Source organism: Hipposideros armiger, unplaced genomic scaffold (genome assembly GCF_001890085.2).
Source record: "Hipposideros armiger isolate ML-2016 unplaced genomic scaffold, ASM189008v1 scaffold_371, whole genome shotgun sequence".
NCBI lineage: Eukaryota > Metazoa > Chordata > Mammalia > Chiroptera > Hipposideridae > Hipposideros > Hipposideros armiger.
Window position 1 is genome coordinate 281,340 of NW_017731721.1, and position 18,871 is coordinate 300,210.

General features: G+C 48.7%; 1 protein-coding gene across 2 annotated transcripts; it reads right to left on the reverse strand.

Moving 5' to 3' along the window:
* Positions 1-60: 60 nt before the first annotated feature.
* Positions 61-18,130, reverse strand: ARF3 (ARF GTPase 3). 2 transcript variants are annotated; one of them, XM_019662248.1, is made up of 5 exons: positions 17,941-18,130; positions 4,797-5,030; positions 3,863-3,973; positions 3,518-3,642; positions 61-2,967 (listed from the first exon to the last, which is right to left on the reverse strand). In XM_019662248.1, exons 2-5 carry the CDS (start codon positions 4,942-4,944, stop codon positions 2,806-2,808), a joined length of 546 nt encoding a protein of 181 aa, XP_019517793.1. In that variant the 5' UTR covers positions 4,945-5,030; positions 17,941-18,130; the 3' UTR covers positions 61-2,805. The 2 variants fall into 2 exon arrangements, with proteins under 2 accessions (XP_019517793.1, XP_019517794.1); XM_019662249.1 differs by lacking the exon at positions 17,941-18,130 and adding an exon at positions 17,664-17,739.
* Between the last annotated feature and the right edge of the window lie 741 nt (positions 18,131-18,871).

An 18,871-nucleotide genomic window follows, 5' to 3' on the forward strand; every position in this document is an offset into this window, starting at 1 on the left:
CACCATTAAACCACTGTCCAATGGCTGCTGCACATCAAGGATGAAAGTCTGCTCCAAAGCTGCATAAAACAAGTTTAATTTCCAACCAGGGTCACAGTCATCGCGTATCCCACATTTTGAGCAAGGAGAGAGAAGGTGAGTTATTAAACATATACAGTCTACATTCCAGAGGAGGAAAAAAGAAGAGAAAAATCAGTTCAGAACTGCAGTTACCACTATTAACACCACAAACAAACTTTGGGGGAGAAGTGGGAGAATTCCCCAGGGAGAAGAAAGGCTGCAACAAAGGAAAGCATAAAATTAAACCTATCAGAGGAGAGTGAGGGCGGGAGTGGGTAAAAATGGAATGAAACACCCAATCCCAAAAGAACTTGTAGGTGAATAGGAATGTAGAAAGGTCCACCCCTGCCAAGGGTCTAGCAGCAAGGGATACACTAGAAAGATCACTTACTGCCCCCTGCTGGACAGATCTCGAGCAGCACCAACGCAACCTCCAAGGCCGCTTCCTAACACCTTTAGCCCCTTGGTCCCTCCCTGGAGCCCCCAAAAACGAGTTGGGGTGGGCCTGAAATAAGGAAAACCTATTTGGGACTGGCATCTAACTAGGGAGGGTCAGAGGAGTGAGGTGGGAGAAGAGGCAAAGTCCTCACTGACCACAAAGATAATAGAGTGGGGAATCCTAAGTAGGAAAGAAACAAGGAATGGGGAGACAAACAGGCAACAGCACTGAATGAGTTAGAAAGCAAAGGAAAGAGCTCAGGTAGAGAGGCAGCAGGAGCAAAGAAATCTGAGGAATAGAGACAGAGGGGGGAAAAAAAGTGTGGAGGGAAGCATGTGTGGGGTCAGGGGAATGAATACATGTTAAAATGAAATAGAAGCTCCAGCATCCCACCCGCCCTCCACCACCACCACCACCACCACACACACACACACACACACACACAGGCCTAGAGAGCAAGAGACCTGCACACACCCACTGCATCTTGGGTAAGTAAAACATCACTAAGGAACTGGCACTGAGGGAGACACCCCTGGAACCTCTCTTTCACAGTTCAGTCTGGGGTGGGGTAAAGGGTATTGATCTGCCTGTTGTAGACAAAGGTGGCAGGAAGTCTGGCCCCATTGGGTGGGGTTTGGGACAGCCCTTCTGGGAAGGGATCTCTCAACCATGCTGTGGGGGGCCCTGGGTCCTGACCTAGCAGAAAGGTATGGGCAGCCGTCTTGGAGCTCAGGGCGCAGCCAGCACACACAGGAGCCCACAGAAAAGCCACGGCTTCACAGAAACCACAGGTCAGGACCTCAGGGACAAGCGCCCCCTGTAGACAGAGAGGCGCAGTAGCAGCAGCTTTTGAACAACTACATGGTAATAGGGGGAGGACCCTGAAGACCACTGCATCCCACCAGCACCAACAACCACTTCAGAGGTCTGTTTTCTCCACTCTAACCCCCATATGCACTTATTCGAGTGGGTGAAGAGGGCAGGGGAAGGCTGCTGGGATGGAGGTGGGAGGGACAGCAGGACGATCTGAGGGTCTGGAAACAGAAAAGAAAATTTCCATCCTTCAGCACATCCTGGACTTTCTAGAAAAACAGAACTGAAGAATAGGGGAACTGATTTTGAGGTCTGCTATGTCACCCCCACTCCCCACTCAGCCAGCCTTGGTCAGGCTAGCAGGACTACTAGAGTGAGGAAACTTCTGACAAAGGACAGATAAGCCACTCAGTCCCCAAGGTCAGAAGATTGGGAGGGATGCGGCGGGGATGGGAACGTGGGCATAGAACATGCTTCACTTTCTCCTAAAAAACAAAAAAGAGGATGAAGTTGGAAAACCTAAGGCCCTCCCCCTAGTACTCTGGGTCCCAAACATACACCATGATCTTGCTGTCTCCATCTCTCCCTCAAGCCCCTGAGGAACAGATCTAAGGATGAGGGGGAGAATCAGTTGAACACTGGGCTGGTAAGAGTGAGTGGGTTCCTCTCTCCTTCCCACCAACAAGGCAGGGAAGAACGGCATCTCCTAGGGAACAGTCATCTAGAGATAAATGCCACACCCCTGGCCTAAGCAGGGTGGAGAGAGGGGTACAAGGAAGATGGCGGTGAAAACCCATCATCTATCCTATCGTCAGGAAAACCTGCCTGCAAAGAGGAGAGGAACCAGTGCAAGACTGGGGCAGCCTTCCCTCCACCTATTTCCCTTTATCTCACCAACATGAAGGGGACAGGTGACAGGCTAGAGTGGGCAGTGTCCTGGCTCCAAGCCCTGAGCTGCACTCCACCCCCTGCACCCTGCTCTCTGGCCCCCACATATATTATCTCTCTATACATGTATATACACGCGCACACATGCACGCACACACAGAGAGGCCCGTGCAATTTCCATGTAGAACAGGGAGACGGTGGCGAAGGAAAAGAAGACAGTAGGAGAGGGGCCTGCCTGTAGGAAGAGGGACTCAGATGCCAAGAGCACAGCAACCAGAGCCAAACGAAGCAAACAGAGAGACTACTCCACCCCACCTCCCGAACCTCAGAGGATTAGGGGGGCACCCCATGAAACCATTAACAACCTTGTTTTTGTTTTAAATCTGGTAAATTGGAATGATTCATCATCAGGACAGCAATTGGGGACTGGTCATGGACAGGGGAGAGGAGGGAAGGCAGGAGAGGCAAGGCTCTTGTTGGGCATGCGGACATGATACCCAGGGCCCTGGCCACACTGGCAACAGGAAGGAAGGGGTGGGGCTGGGGCAGGGAGACAGTAGGTATGTCAGGGGTGGGTGGGGTGGTTGGATAGGGCTGCCTGGCTCTCACTTCTTGTTTTTGAGCTGATTGGCCAGCCAGTCCAGGCCTTCATACAGCCCGTCCCCGCTGGTGGCACAGGTGGCCTGAATGTACCAGTTGCGATGACGCAGGGAATGCAGGCCCAACTTGTCTGTGATCTCAGCAGCATTCATAGCATTAGGCAAATCCTGGAGTGAGAGGAAACACACAAAAAGGAGGCTGAGGATCCTTCCAAGGCTTCTAGAGCACCCGTCTACCAACAAGATGTGTACCAGTACCCTCTCCTCCTCCTCCACCATAGGGATCTAGAACAAGAGCCTAAAGAACAGCTTTGGACTTAGTCATCGCAGAACCCCAGATCCAAGGCATCAAAGGTCACTCCACTCGGTTGGTGGAAACCAAATACAGTATGGGATTGACAGGGTAGTGGAGAAGTGATTCAGACTAGGCCAAGAATGGGGTCTGTCTGGCCATAGGAGTGAGGGCAGTTCTACTGAAGTAGACAATAGGGAAGATGAAAGACATTTGCTACGACACCAATCCCTGAAGCCGGAATGTTGCTAATTAAAGCCGGCGTCGGGGGACAAGAGGAGCATAAAGAAGCCAAAGAATCCTATTTCCCACATTTCCAAAATTGAGAACGTAGTCACAGGGCTTCCCATACAATGAGCTCCAAGGCCCCTGATTTCTGCAGCCAGGTTGCCCTCTGACAAATCCAGGGGTGGGGAGATGTCTCACCTGTTTGTTTGCAAAGACAAGGAGCACAGCATCCCGGAGCTCGTCCTCTGCCAGCATCCTCATCAGCTCCTCCCGGGCCTCATTTACTCGCTCCCGATCATTACTGTCGACCACAAATATCAACCCTAGGGAGGCAGAGCATGGGCCGCACAGAATGACAGATGAACTTCCCTCCCCCACCACCAAAAGATAACACCCTCCTCATACCCTCCAAATATCTGTTCCCTTTGCTGCTCTTCTTCCACCCCTAGGAGCTGCAGCAGGGCTGGCTGGCTGCCCATAATCAAGAATGACAGCCACGCTCTCTGCTCACACGACAGTCCCTGGGCAGTTCATATGCCATACCTTGGGTGTTCTGGAAGTAGTGTCTCCAGAGAGGCCGAATCTTGTCCTGGCCACCAACATCCCAAACTGTGAAGCTGATGTTCTTGTACTCCACTGTCTCCACGTTGAACCCTTTGGAAAAAAAAAACAGGCAATGGGGCCCCTTGGCCTCAAACATCAGGCCTACAAACGATGTCATGTCCCAGTGGGTTTATTTCCGTTTCCCCAAGCCTTGGCCATGATCCCAGCAAAGGAAAGAAAGCTAAGGCTTCCTCAGACCTGGTGTTCCTTGACGTCATTGCCTAAAGGTCAACACGAAAAACTAGAAGAAGTGAAAGGGGGTGAGGAGGGCCAATCAGGAGGTTCACAACTGCCTGGGTAACGGGAGCCAACCTTCCCAACTCATTCTCCCCATCTTTGGCTCTCCCTCCTACAAAGAAATGACTCAGCCCCACTCCTAAATTGTGGCCACCAGGCAGAACTGGGGCCTGCCAGGCAGAGTGAAGAAAAAGAAGTGAGCTGTAGTCTGGAGCCCCAAATACAGAACCACCTACGGATGATTATCTGGAGTCCCATCCACAGGCAAATGTTCTCCCTCCCACAGGCAGGTCTTAACCAGGATCAGGGCCACCGAGGATCTAAACTGAAGCAATTCCGGGCCTCTGGCAAGAACATCAAAGCCCTTCACCTGCTTTCCAAACAGCAGAGAACAAACCAGCTCAGTACCTGAGGGCAACTGTTGAGTGCCAGGCTGCAGAAATTCCCGCATCAGAGAAGGCCGGGGTAGGTGGGCAAACGGCAGCCCCAGCACCTGCTAGCAAGCTAAATAACCATCCTTCCCCGAACCCCACAAATCGCATGGACTTGCCTGGTGGCCAGGTGGGGAATCTAGGAACAGGCCCCCTGCCTGGCTCATCTGTTGGCATGAAAGCCTACGCCCAGGCTGTGCCCTTACCAATGGTGGGGATGGTAGTGACGATCTCCCCCAGTTTCAGCTTATACAGGATGGTGGTCTTCCCTGCAGCATCCAGGCCCACCATCAGGATACGCATCTCCTTCTTCCCAATCAGGCTCTTGAGAAGGTTCCCAAAGATATTGCCCATGATCCCAGCAGCTGCTTTCTGAGGACAGCAGGGCCCAGGTGGGGGCGGTGGCAGTCTGGTTTTCACCGGGTCCCTGGTATGGAAAGCTTGATCCGAGGCAAAGAAAAATAAGCTTGTCACTACCTCTGCTTGTCAGGATTTTGTGTAAATGGGATTTGTCAAAGTCACAGCTGGAGGACTATGAAGACTGAGACCCACTGAGACACATCTTGAACCTTTCGGAGTGGAGACAAAGCAGCGAACTCTCAGGAGCCCTGCTCTGCCAGCAATCTACCTATGTGACTTTGGACAAGTTAGTTCACCTGTCCATGCCTACACCCGTAAATGGAGGGGTGCTGAACTAGATTTCTGAAGGCCCTTCCATTCTGACAGGCTACACTATACTCCGAGGTGCTGCGAGATCATCAATGCCCCTCCCTCCCCCAACACTACCCTGAGACTTCTGGAAAGGGTGGGAGAGGAGGGAGTGGAATGAGGAGTGGCTCTCTGTGACTCCCGATGAGGCTTGCCAGGTTCCCAAGGTTTATGCTCTCTGCTTTAATCAAAAGACTGCTTCTTCCCTTCCTATTTCTGCCAATACCTTCCTTCTACATACCAAAATTAATGGGAAAGAAATAAGAAAGCAGCATGCCCAAGAGGCTGATCCTTTCCGTTCTGTGAAATGCTGGCTGCTGAAGTTGTGCCCTGTTCACATAACAGTGCGCTGCGAGTTGGCAGCTGGTGTGGGAAGAGGCTGCTCCTCATTCCTCAGCCAGGTAAACCCTAGGCTTGCCGTGGCCCATCCAAGTACAGCTGCTCCACACGGTTACCTGCAAGGAGGCTTTCTTTCCCTCCTTCTTCCATAACTCTCTTCAGTCTACTTGCCACAGCCAGACTGATTTTAAAACCAAACTCAGGTCATGTCGCTCCTCTGTTCAAAACCCTCTCTTTGCTTCGTATCGCCCTTTCAGTAAAACCCAAAGCCATACCATGGCCTACAAGGTCCTACACAATTTGCATTCCCCCTGCTTCTCTCATCAGATCTCCCCTTTGCTCACTCCACTCCAATTCCCCAACACTTTTTCCTGCCTCAAAGCTTTTGTACTTGCTATTCATTCTGCCTTGAATGCTTCCTCTCCCAGACAACCTTCAGGGAGTACTCCCTTGCTTCCTGCACGTGTCTGTTTGAATGTCACCTTATCAAAGAGGCTTTTCATTACCACCTACAAAACACACACACCACCACCACCACCATCACCACCACCACCACTCTCTACCCCACTTATCCCACTTTACTTTTCTTCATGGCATTTATCACCATCTGACACACCATGTATTTGTTTCTTGCTGTATTGTTTTTCTCCTCCTACTGTGTCTATAGGCTCCTTGCCTATTTTGTTCATTGCTATGTTCCTGGGACCTTGAAGAATGCCTGGGACATAGCTGTTGAATAACTGAACTAACTCTCAGGGTCTCTACTGCCCTCCCTAGCAGCTTACTCAGACCTGATGCTTATGCCTGATACATAGTAGGCCCTTAACAAGCACCTGCTGAAAAAATGAAGGGAGCAGTAAGAACCACTATAAAGGTATAAAATGCCCACCCCAACCATTGCCCCCAACAGAGAGGATCAGAGAGTCATCCATTCCCTCTCTTCTTTCTTCCCTTTCCTATGGAACGGGGCAGCCACAGAAATGCATCTTTAAAACAACAATGAAATGGGGGTTCAGAATCGCCCGTGCCAGCCAGTTCCCTGTGCCTGCAGGAGACATGCGTCAGCGGGCAGCTTATTCAGCAATCACCATATGCCAGCTGCTGGCATTCTCTATAGAGTCTGGGAACCAGAGATACATACACACCCCAAACCCAGCAGGCGAAGGAACAGGTCAAGACAGAGTGCACCCAAACCCAAGAATGTGAAAAGTGGATGGGGAGGAATCCTATTTACAAGCTAAAGCACGGGAGTTTAGTGGGAGTTTAGTTGTTTTTTTCAAAAACTATGTCAGGTTTGTTTGTTTGTTTTTTTCTTATTCTCCTCAGTTTGCAGCAAATTCCAGACTAGTACAAAGGGGCCAGATCAACAGCCCCTGGAGACCAAAGTACCAGTTTGTCCAAAAAACAGAAACAATGAGTGCTTATGGAATGTTTCATCTTCAAAGGCCTCCCCAGACATCCACTAATGAGCCAGGCGTGGTGCTCCCTGTAGGTTCCCCAGATGAGCCCTGCCCTTGACCCAGAGGGCTCACACCCCAGGGAGAGGACCTGGCTCAACCTGAGGGCACCACTTCAGCATAGTCGCCCACTGGCCATCCTCCCATCCTGCCTCAACCCACCCAGGCATACAGATCCTCGAGGATCCCTGAAGCAGGCAGGGATGTCTCCTCAGCTAATCAGATCGGATCCCAACAACCTTGGCAATCTGTGGTAGTCAGACTGCTGGTTCTGCTACCATCCCCTCCAGAAACTTAAACCTTCCAGTAAAGTCTTCCTAGTTTTCATCCTTTCTCCTGCGCTGGTAGCCTTTCCTTCAGCTCCAAATGATACTTTGCTTTAAAGGTTAGGTAATAGGCTTTGGCCGAGATTCTGAACTGAATTTATACTACACATTTATCTTGCTGTCCTTTATGACGGGAACTATTGCTGATGAAATGACTATCAACCATGAATACAGCAGCAGCTGAAAAATACCTCTTGCCCCAGAGCATGCATATGCTGTCCATTGGTTTGCTTCTTTGCTAAGCTGTCATGCTCAAGTCTTGGTTCAAAAGCTGATACCAGTGTTGCACTTATTTTATTTCCTGGCATGCTGCATTAAGGCCCCTGAATTATCTGAACCACTCATGTGGCAGTTATCATCTTGTGGAGCTTTTTCCTTCTTTTCTAAGTCTGTACATTGTCCCCTGAATTTAACTGTGTTCTCCAGCGGGAAGGACTATGCCTTTTATTTATTTTGTATCTATCCTCACTGCCAGTGCCAAACCCATTGTCAGAGTTCAAAGCACGGATTTAAGCCTCATCTGAGAATGTCCTTGTATCATTTCTTCTGTCCTAGCAGTACTTGGTATCTCTATGTAATGCACAGATGGTTGCTTAGATATCCTGTCAATTCTTGGCCATTTTCCACACATATCTAACCCCGGGACTGGTTTGGGATCAACATGAAAGGACTAGGAGACTAAAACTGGTGGAATTCTCTCTTGCCATTTAATACGCAATGGGGCTGATGGAATTGATGAAATATCCAAGTAGTTACTCTGTGTTCCCTGGGGAAGCCCAGAGCCTTGAAATTAATGGACACTATGACTCTTTAATATAATCAGGAGCTTGATTCAGATGAGCATTCCAGAGGGGATGCTGGCTTTCTTGTCTTGGCTTTCTCTGTCCCTGTCTATTATTACCAGAGAGCATGCTGCTCTATCCTACCACCAGAATAGTAGTAACTTTCAGCTCTGTGCCATGAACATGAATCTTTGGCTATATAGCCAATTCTCACTTTCACCATAAAGCATTCCTATAAAAAGCTCTGGGAAGCAGAATGGCAAAAAACCCAACCCAAAACAAACAAACAAACAAAACCCTGGATTGTTTCCCTATGTACTGTAGGGACTATACTCTCTTTTAACACAGATGGCACTCCTGTGTGGACAGGGCAAAATGCCAGGGTTCCAGGGGCTAGTGGAAACCAAGAATCAGCAGTTAAAACTGAAGGTAAGTGGCTCAGGATGAAAAGTGGAATACAGTCATATTTCTATTAACAAAGAGGGTATCTCAACATTCCATTTTATACTCACTTTGTTATCACTGGTAAAAAAAAACAACAGGAACTCTAAAAATGTGCTCCAGTACAATCTGTGTGGAACATCGCAGGAGTTCAATCAAGTGCATTGGCTGCTTTAAGCCCCATCTGAGGATGTCCTCACTGAGGACCACTCACAGTCCCCAATCCCCTCCACTTCCCTCTCCTGGGAGAGGCAGGCTCTTGCTGTAACTAGCTACTCAGCCATCTTGGCTTATGTGTGTTGCAGAAACATGCCTGCCTCACTCTCCAGGTTGATTTTGAGAGTCACAGCTCAACCTGCCATGTACACTCCCCCCGCCTGGCTCCAGTGACTGCCTCAGGCATGTGTCTTGAGACACCTCTAAGGAGACTCCTGATCTGGCACTGCCTCCTCCTCTTCAGATGGCATGGGTCCAGAGAAAAGAAGACAAGAGCCTCCCAAACCCTCTGCTGCCAAGAAGGTTGCACTAAAAAGCAGCTTTGTTTCCAGATAATTTTCAAACTGAGATATCACTAATAGAGATGCTATTTTTAGCACAGTCGATGGAACAGACCAATAAAATTTAAGTAAACAAAAGCAGGGTATGCCTGTATTTAGTTTTCTTAGTGCAGCCGGCTTATGACCTCTATAAACTTTCTAAGTTTTTGTCTCACGAGCACTGTAATCATCAGCACATAAGAACTATTATATTAGTACCTCAACAACTTCTATTTGGACTCAGATTTCCCAAAGCCAAGAAATAGCTTCTGATGATGTCAGCTTCCACCCATCCATTAAACATTTATTGAGTATACTGAACTAGGGATACAGAAAGGGAGACAGTTTCTGTCTTCATGAAACTCAGTCAATGGGAAAGAAAGACAAGTAAACAGAGGATTACAAAACTGTGAGGATAAGAGTGGGGTAAGCACATAGTATTATGGGGACAGGATGCTGGGCAGTTAATCAAGACTGGACGGTAAAGGACGATTCCCAGACATGATTCTCAGCCCACACCTCAGCAGACTCCTGAAGGCAAAGTAGGAAGTAATCAGACAATAAAGGAGAGGGACTGGGCAGAAGGAACAGTGTTTGCAATGGCATTAAAACTTGAGTTAGAGATAGCACTTTTTACTAACCAAAGCCAAGTGCAACTGAGAGGTAGTTTATTTAGATGCAACATGGTAAACAAAAAGAAGTAATGAGGCTAGGGAGATAAGCAAGGGCTAGATCATAAAGGGCCTTAATGGCCATACTGAGTAACATGACCAGATATGTGCTTTAGAGACACCACTCTGGCAGCAGTTTAGGGAATACATTAAAAGGGGAAAGACTGGGGCCGGCCGAGTAGCTCGTTGGTTAAGAGTTGGGTTGGGATCGTGAGCTCTGAGCAGCAGGGTCGCCGGTTCAGATCCCACATGGGCCAGTGACACTGGCCTCTACAGCTAAGATGGTGAACAACAGCTCCACTTGGAGCTGGGTTGCGGTGAGTCGCTGGTGACAGCGTAGGCTGCAGTTGGGCTGCAGTAGGCTGCCATGAGCTACCGTGAGCGGCCGGTAGCCGGTGTGAGCTGCCGTCCAATGGCCGGCGACTGATCTGCCTCACCGGGGAAGAGAGCAATGATAATACCAACACGGGCCAGTGAAGCGACGTCCTCCACAACTAGACTGAAGAACAAAAGGACAGCAACTTGTCTGTTCCCCTTCCCTGATTCCCCAATGCTGTTCCCTCCCCCCAATTCCCCAATAAAATCATTTTTTAAAAAGGGGGGAAAGACTGGAAGCAGAGAGAACACTGGGGAGGTACAGTAATGCAGACGAGAAATCAGAAGTTCTTAACTAGAGGTGGCAATAGAGAGGACAGGACAGATTGGAAACATCAAAATAGTAAAATCCACAGGATTTAATGACTGCTTAAATGTAGAAAGGAAGAGTAGAAGACTCAAAGATGAGTCTCAGTTTTCTGGCCTGGGTGATTCAATGGCATTTCTTTAGACAGGAACTAACGAGAGGAACAGATCTGGGAGTAAAGATGTTTGGTTTTAGATTAAATGTTGATTTTGAGGTGCTAAGGTAAGAAGTGCAGCAGGTAAGTCTGGGCTGGGTATTTGGGAATCACATGCGCAGGTGGTAAATGAAGCCATGGAGGCACCAAGATGATCTAGGATGGCAGCTGTCACTGGCTGCCTACCCAACAGCCATTCTTCCCCTTCTTTCTTCTAACAGAAACCCTAATTTGTTCAGGTGTTGGGGCAGCAAAGTATGAGATACCCTTCCCCAGCCCTAGGGTAAGAAAACTGATCAGCCTAAAGGATGTGGGCATTTCATTTCCCTTGCCAGTGAATGAGTTACAAATGATCATATCCTAATTCTAGCCAAAAAAATGTGAAGGAAGTCTGCTTGGGAGCATCTGGGAAAGTTTTCCTCACTCTTAAAAAAAGACATGTGGCACTGTTCTCTTATTCAGTCTTTGGATGTTGATGTAGAAAGATGAAATGCTAGAGTAATCTTGAGACCATGAAGGGACAGACATAAGAACGCCACGATGTCAGAGCAAAAAAACTGAGAAAATGTGGGTCCTTATTAACATTGTCAAGCTGGTGAATTAAAAACAAACAATAAACAAGAAAGTCCTCTATCCCTAGACAACTTTGTATGTGTGTGGTAAAAAATATACATAAATTTTACCATTTTAAGATTTTTAAATGTACAGTTCAGTGGCATTAAGAATATTCGCATTGTTATGTAACCATCACCACCATCATCCATCCATCTCCAGAACTTTTTCATCTTCTCAACTGAAACTCTGTACCTATTAAACAATAACTCCTATACCCCCTCCTCCCAACCCCTGGCAACCATAATTCTACTTTCTGTCTCTATAATTTAACTATTCTAGGTACCTCATACAAGTGGAACCACATAATATGTGTTCTTTTGTGTCTGGCTTATTTCACCTAGACTTCTTGCTATATGCTGTAATAAATCCTCTTATTGAGTCACAGGTGTGTTTTCTATCTTGCCAACTGATACATCCTAGCTGATATATCTAGGGAGACTGTGTACAGTGGGACAGGAGAAAAGGCCAAAGGCAGAAACCTGCAGCACATCAATATTTAAAGCAGTGGGCAGAAAAGGAGGCCAGGAAAGAGAGTAAGAAGCAACTTGAGGGGTAGAAAGGAAATCTAGAAAGACATCATAGTCACCAATGAGGAAATTACATTTAAAAAAGGAAGTTCATGCTGTAGAAAGGTCAATTTAAGATAACGCCTACTGGGCGAGGTGGCGCATACTTGTAGTCCTAGCTACTGGGGAGGCTGAGGCCGGAGGATGGCTTAAGCCCAGGAGCTCTGGGCTGTAGTATGTTATGCTGATTGGGTGTCCACACTAAGTTAGGCATCAATAAAGAAATAAATAAAGAAATAAATAAAAAGATAAGGCCTGAAAAACATCTAATGAATTTAGCTACTAGGCAATCATAGATGACCTTGTTATAAATTAAAACATATCTAGCTCAAATTAGGTTCCACTTAACTCAATTAGCAGTGTTTAGGCTCAGGCCAGAATCATTATGTCCGTTTCCCTTCCCGTCCTAGATGACTCCAATACAGGACAACCTGAAGAAGGCCCCACTACAAGCAAAGAAGGATCCTAAATCGCCACATCTGATAGAGACCCAAACACCAGGGAAAGGTCTGGCTTTTTCCATGGACAACCCTCAGAACAGAGCAATGGGTCTGTTTCAGAATACATGGCCTAGCCATTTAAGACAGCAACCAGATAAAAACTAGATTCATTTGTTTCTTTGGAACTTTCTGTGGCACTGCTCTCTAACCAAAGCTTTCAATTTGCCCTATTCTTAGAATCTGACCAGTCTACAACTGCTCCATCTCCTGATACTCTACGGCTGCTACAATGCCCACATCTGTAGCCTTGAATACTGAGAACACTATACTTTCCTAATTACAAAATCACTGAAATTCCATTAATTTAGCCCTAATATATCTTTGCTCCCAATCTGGTCCCACTGTGCAGGTCAAGATGGAGCTGCCAGAGAACAGATGAAATACGAAGCCAGGATTTGGACAAGACCAACCATTACAGAGCACCCTAAGGATACAGAAGACAGGGAACTGCCTACCTGGGGAATAAGAGCTGTTTGTGATCCCTTATCACCTCAAACACACTTCTACTCTAGGAATTACCACAGTATGTTTTATTCACGTTTGTCTGTTTCACTTTCAAGAGCTGGAACTTCCCAAATAACATGCCTTTAATGCATTACAGGGCAGCTGGAGATACTGATCCCATCAACACATAAAGTGGCTAGAGCCCTTGGGCTAGACATCTCGGGCTGCAAGCAGCTATGTCTGTCTCACCGTTACCATTTTATGTGTATGCCATGATGGGAAAAAGTTTGGGAAGTACTTTACTAGATTATGAGCCCCTTGCCAGCAGGGACCATGCCTTATTCATGTTTCATGTCCCCAGCTTCCAGCAGTACAATCTATAGCTAGATTTCACATACTTGTTGTTGAAAAGCACAGTACTACTGATAGTAGCAAAAACATTTGTGAGGTTAAGACATTATTCTTTGGGTAACCCCAATCCTTTTCCTGTATCTGACAAACTGGAGAAGTGGTTTCTATGTTTTCAGAGCTCAAGGGTTCCTTGGATGGGATTCAGAGGCTGCCTTGGGGGAAAGGAGAAACCATATGAGAGGCTCTAATTATGCTCCCCAACTTTCCACCACAACTCTCTTTACAGAGCAGCTCCACTTTTATCCATTTTAGGTATTAGACTTCAAATAAGATTTTACATAAGGTAAGGTTCGATTTTTAAAAGGGCAAGGGGAGGGACAGCCAAGTGGCGTATTGGTTAAGAACTGGCTAGGGACGCCAGAGGGCCCCGGTTCGGATCCCACATGAGGGCCAGTGACACTGCCCTCTACAGCTAAGATGGTAAACAACAGCTCAACCGGGAGCTGGGCTGCCGTGAGTCGCCAGCAACGGCAGCAGCCCCTGCTGCAGTGGGCTGCCATAAGCTACCGTGAGTGGCTGGCAGCGGGCATGAGCAGCCGGCAGTCGGTGTGAGCTGCTGGCAGCCGGTGTGAGCTGCCAAGAGCCACTGTGAGCAGCCGTCCAGAGGCCGGCGACTGATTTGCCTCATCCAGGGAAGAGTGCAATGATAATACCAACATGGGCCAGTGAAGCAATGTCCTCCACAACTAGACTGAAGAACAAAAGGACAGCAACTTGTCTGTTTCCCTTCCCGATTCCCCAACAAAATCTTAAAAAAAAAGGGGGGCGGGGGGAGGAGAGGACAAAAACCACTGCAACAGAGAGCAAATGATCTACTGTATCCTAGGTCATGCTGAAATTTAAACATTTGTCCTGGACACTCTTGTGTAAAACCACAAAAAGGAAGGGTTATGCCAGGCTCTCACCAGTAATGGGAGAGCTAAAAGGTACCATGAAATCTGCCACACCTAGTCATCTCACCTTTCTTTAGGAATATGGTGATAATGGTGGATTCCTGAAATCTCAGCCATTTCCTTTCTGGTCCATATGGTGCCCAGCAGATCCTTTGCGGAAGCCCATGACAAAGCTCTAACACATTCATGGAATCCCTACCCCAGTTCTTTCCCAGACTACAAATACAAAACCTTCCAACGTTTGTGGAACTCTTTCCAAATGCTTCCCATGTCTTTTCATTATCAAAAAGCTTTATCAGGGCTGGCCGAGTGGCGCGATGGTTAAGAACTGGCTTGGGACGCCAGAGGGCCCCGGTTTGGATCCCACATATGAGGGCCAGTGACACTGCCCTCTACAGCTAAGATGGTGAACAACAGCTCGACCTGGAACTGGGCTGCCGTGGGCTGCCGTAAGCTACCGTGAGTGGCCGGCAACCAGTGTGAGCAGCCAGCAGCTGGCGTGAGCTGCCATCCAATGGCTGGCGACTGATCTGCCTCACTCAGGAAGAGCACAATGATCACAATACCAACATAGGCCAGTGAAGTGACATCCTCCACAACTAGACTGAAGAACAAAAGGACAGCAACTTATCTGTTCCCCTTTCCCAATTCTCCAATGCTGTTCCCTCCCCCAATTCCCCAATAAAATCTTTAAAAAAAAAAAAAAAGGTAGACAGAATTACACAGACAGAATTACTCTGGACCTTAATACAGTACATTTTGAAACATATTCAGAGGCAGACATTTAAAGGAGATATGACTAAATGAAAAGAGTGGCCCAGGAAATAGAAGATGCTGAAATGCTCATTGAGACCTAAAATAATGAGGCCCAGGAATCTAAATCATGACCTAGGTCAATCAGGGTGTGTCTTTGTGGAAGAGTCAACCATTATCTCAGAGTCATGCTGACTGTTTTAAACATGAACACTATTCTTGAGCCCCCACATTCTCACCCTACATCCAAGCTGATGGTTCAGGGCCCCTGCCTTGCTCCAGCTTCACCTCCCACTCAGGCAGCAGGAGCTGCCTCTGTGAGGCTGATGCTGAAAAAAGATTTCACTGCTTATAAGCCTACGACCAGCACAGAAAGTCATGGTAACAATCATCCCGTTACACAGGCGCCTCAGGCTGCAAGGTGTTCTTTTGTAAACCTTTAAGGTCGCTCTGAGTGCTCATATTATTACTATTGCAATGATGATGATCGACAGCAGCTAACATTGACTTGGGGCTTACTATGTGCTTTGTACAATACTAGTGCTTTATGTGTATTACCTCATTTGATTCTCATGCCAATACTATGAAGTAGGTGCTATCATTATCATACCCTTTACAGATGAGGAAAATGAAGCTAAAAGAGGACAAGTAATTTCACCAAACTCATACAACTAGGAATAGCAAGGCAGGATTTGAACCCAATTTTGTCTGACTCCAAGGTCCACACTCTTAATTACTATATCATTTTGCCTCTAGATTCACCTGCAACAAAAACAAAGAGAAGAGCTCAACACAGTGATGTGCTCTGAGTCTCGGGCCTCTTGGCATCCATTTCTAAAAGTATATGGGGAAGCAGATTCCAAAATTTCCCTGTTATTTACTCAGCGTTAACAAACCTGGTTTTAAAGAAGTTCCTTCTTCTAACCAACAAATCCCACCCACTGTCCTCTGAATCCATTTCCCCTTATTATGACTCCAGTCGAAGAGAGCAGAGATGAACACACACAATATGACTCTTTGTGCACTTTAGACTTCACTTATACTCTTTCCAGCCTGCTGTCTGCCTTCCTTTATACTTGCATTCAATTTAATAATAGCAGCTACCATTCACTGGCACCAATTCTGTACCAGGCACGACATATATATATTGGCTTCCTCCCCCGTAATCTCCAGGATCCCCATTTGCAGACAACACTCTGAAGGACTTACAGCTAATGGACAGACCCCTTTGCCCACAAAGGGGAAGCAGAAGAACTGGGATTTCAGATAAATAATGACTGTGTTCTAGTAACAGTTTTATTTTTGGATCTTAGTTTCCATTATCCATGCCTGTTTTGTGCCTCTTAAGATGGTGGACAGACCAAGACTTCTTCATTACAAAGGCTAACGGCCTTTGCACACTCGCTCAGCTATCTCCAGGCATGCTCCCTGACAGTCAAGTCATCGTTTCTCCCTCCTTAAACTGTAGTCCGAAAACTTGAGTTCTATCCATTCACATCCTGTATGCATCATGAGTGCCTACTGTGTGCACAGGCATTGTGAGAGACAGGCGATGAGCTCAATTCCTGCATTCAAAAAGCTTAGTCTCTTTAGAAAAGCAAGACATGCACATAAAAATTTTGTCTATGCAAAGTAATAATTCTATGCTGGGAGGCAAGGGGCATGTGAACCTGTAATACATGGGGCCCTTTCCAGCTGAATCCAAGGTCAACGATTCATTCTGGGAAAAGGTGAGCTCAATGGATCAGTATCTTTCTTAGAATGAGCTTTTACAGACATGTTATTCAAACTCAGGTCTAATGTGCAATGACCAATTCACTACCCCACTCCAGTCATAAGAAGTGGAGACACCCCAACAAGAAGCTCAGGACAAAATGGCAGCAAATTAGGGGTAGGAAAGGAAGTATGCAGAGACTAGATTCTGTCCTGTTGCACTGACCCAAGCATTCAGACTCCTGCAGCAGATCTCCTACCAATAAAACTTTCATGCCATATACCAGGGGTGACCCAATCCAACAGCAGCAGAGACAGGTTTTAAGTTACACTTCTCCCTCACCCAGATGACCTCACTATTTCTTCTCACTCCTGACCACATACCACACTCCTGCTGGCCAGGCCAGAGGGAGACTGGCAGTAATACAACCCAGAAAGAAGGGAACTCCCCCAAAAGAGGAGCTACCACTTAGTTAATCAAGCGGCCCGTTTTAACAGGGAACTCCCCCTCCCCCTCCCTTCCGCAAACACTGGTCTAAGCAATGGCTCCATTTTCTGTTCCGGGAATCTTGGTACTTCCTAAAGAAAGAGAGCGGATTGGAAGACACAAAACTCAGAGCCCGCGACAAGATGCTCCCTCGTCCTGTGAGACCGCCCCCGCTTCGCCTGGGGGAGAAAGGCACCACCTCTCTTCTCCAGGCAAAATCAAATCCCCCTCCCCCTTCTGCCTCCTCTCCTCCCGCTCCCCACCTGCTGCCCTCTTCCCAACGTGCGGTTCTCCAGACCCGAAAGAGCAACGTCTACCAGACGTTGGGTACCCTGGGGTGCCCCGCTAGCCTGACCTTCCGGCTACTCCCTAAACCCCCTACTCACCCCTACCCCATGTTAGGGGGAGGAGGTGTCACCACAGCAAGGCTTCTCTCTGGTCTATTAGGAAGGTGGAGAGGAAGATGGGGTAAGGAAAAAGCAGCATTCTCTAGCCCTTCAACAGGAAAAGGGTACAAGCAGCCATCACCGCCCCCGCATCACCTCTCCCTGGACTGCTTTCCTCCCCCCTTAACCCCGACCCCTCAAAATCCCACCTTCTGCAGGCGAAGGGAACCGAACTGCAGCCCAGGTCGCCCCCTTGTGCGAGGCGGAGGACAAATCCGTGTGCGCCCCCCACCCCCACCCCAGCTCCGCGTCCTTCAAATGCGGGGGCAGGCGTGAGGCTGGCCCGGCGCCCCTCTCCAAGCTCCCGGGTGGGAAGGACCACACCGCCCCATGCCTGGCAGTGCCGGACAGGGGGGCTCTATCTCCTCAGCCCCCACCCCGAGCCTCTCCTCAATCGGGATCCGCCTTCCTTCCCCAACCCCTCACCTGTTCCTGTTCTCAAGCTTCGCCGCTGTGGCCGCCGCCTCCGCCCCCGCAGGTTCCGCTTGGCTCTCGCTCCGCTCCCTCCGGCTCCCCCAGCCGATTTCGGCGCGGCTGCTCCCCTGGCCCCGCTCCCTGACTCCCTCCTTCCTTCCCTCTACCTAGCACCGGAAGCCGCGACGGCGACAGTAGCTGTGCGGCGCACCCCCACCCCCAGACTGGGATACTTCCCACCTCCCCGATCGCGCGAGAGCTGCGCGGCAGGGAGCAGCAGTTCTCGCGAGATCTATCACCATGGTAGCGGCTGCAGCAGAGGCAGCCGGGCGCTAGAGCTGAACCCCGGGCGGGGTCCGATGTGGGGGCTGGAGACAGCGGGCGGCGGAGGCGAGAGCCAGTGACTAGGGGTGAAGCAGCGGGGACCAAGGTGACAATACCAAGCTCCAGGGCCATACTAGAATTTAAGGGCTGGGGCCACGTGCTGGCCACACTGGAAACGGGTTGGACTGAGAGGCCGGGAGAGGGGTGGGGGGAGCGTGCTCCTTGGGCAAATCCAGATCCTCCAGAGCTCATCTTTATTTCTTAACCAAAGCCAGCAGCATCCCCGGGAGCCCTCCTACACCAGTGTTGCTGCTTACCACTCCTAATTTAAGACTAGGTTACTCAGGGGTCTGAATCAAGAGATCCTTTCCTGGGCCAGCAGAGTGGCGGGGTGGTTAAGAGCTGGCTTGGGACGCAGAGGACCCCGGTTCGGGTCCCACATATGAGGGCCAGTGACACTGCCCTCCACAGCTAAGATGCTGAACAGCAGCTCAACCTGGAGCTGGGCTGCTGTGAGTCGCTGGCCATGGCTAGGCTGCAGCCACTGCTGCAGTGGGTTGCCATGGGCTACCATGTGTAGCCACCAACCAGCGTGAGTGGCCAGCAGCCCCCGTCCAGA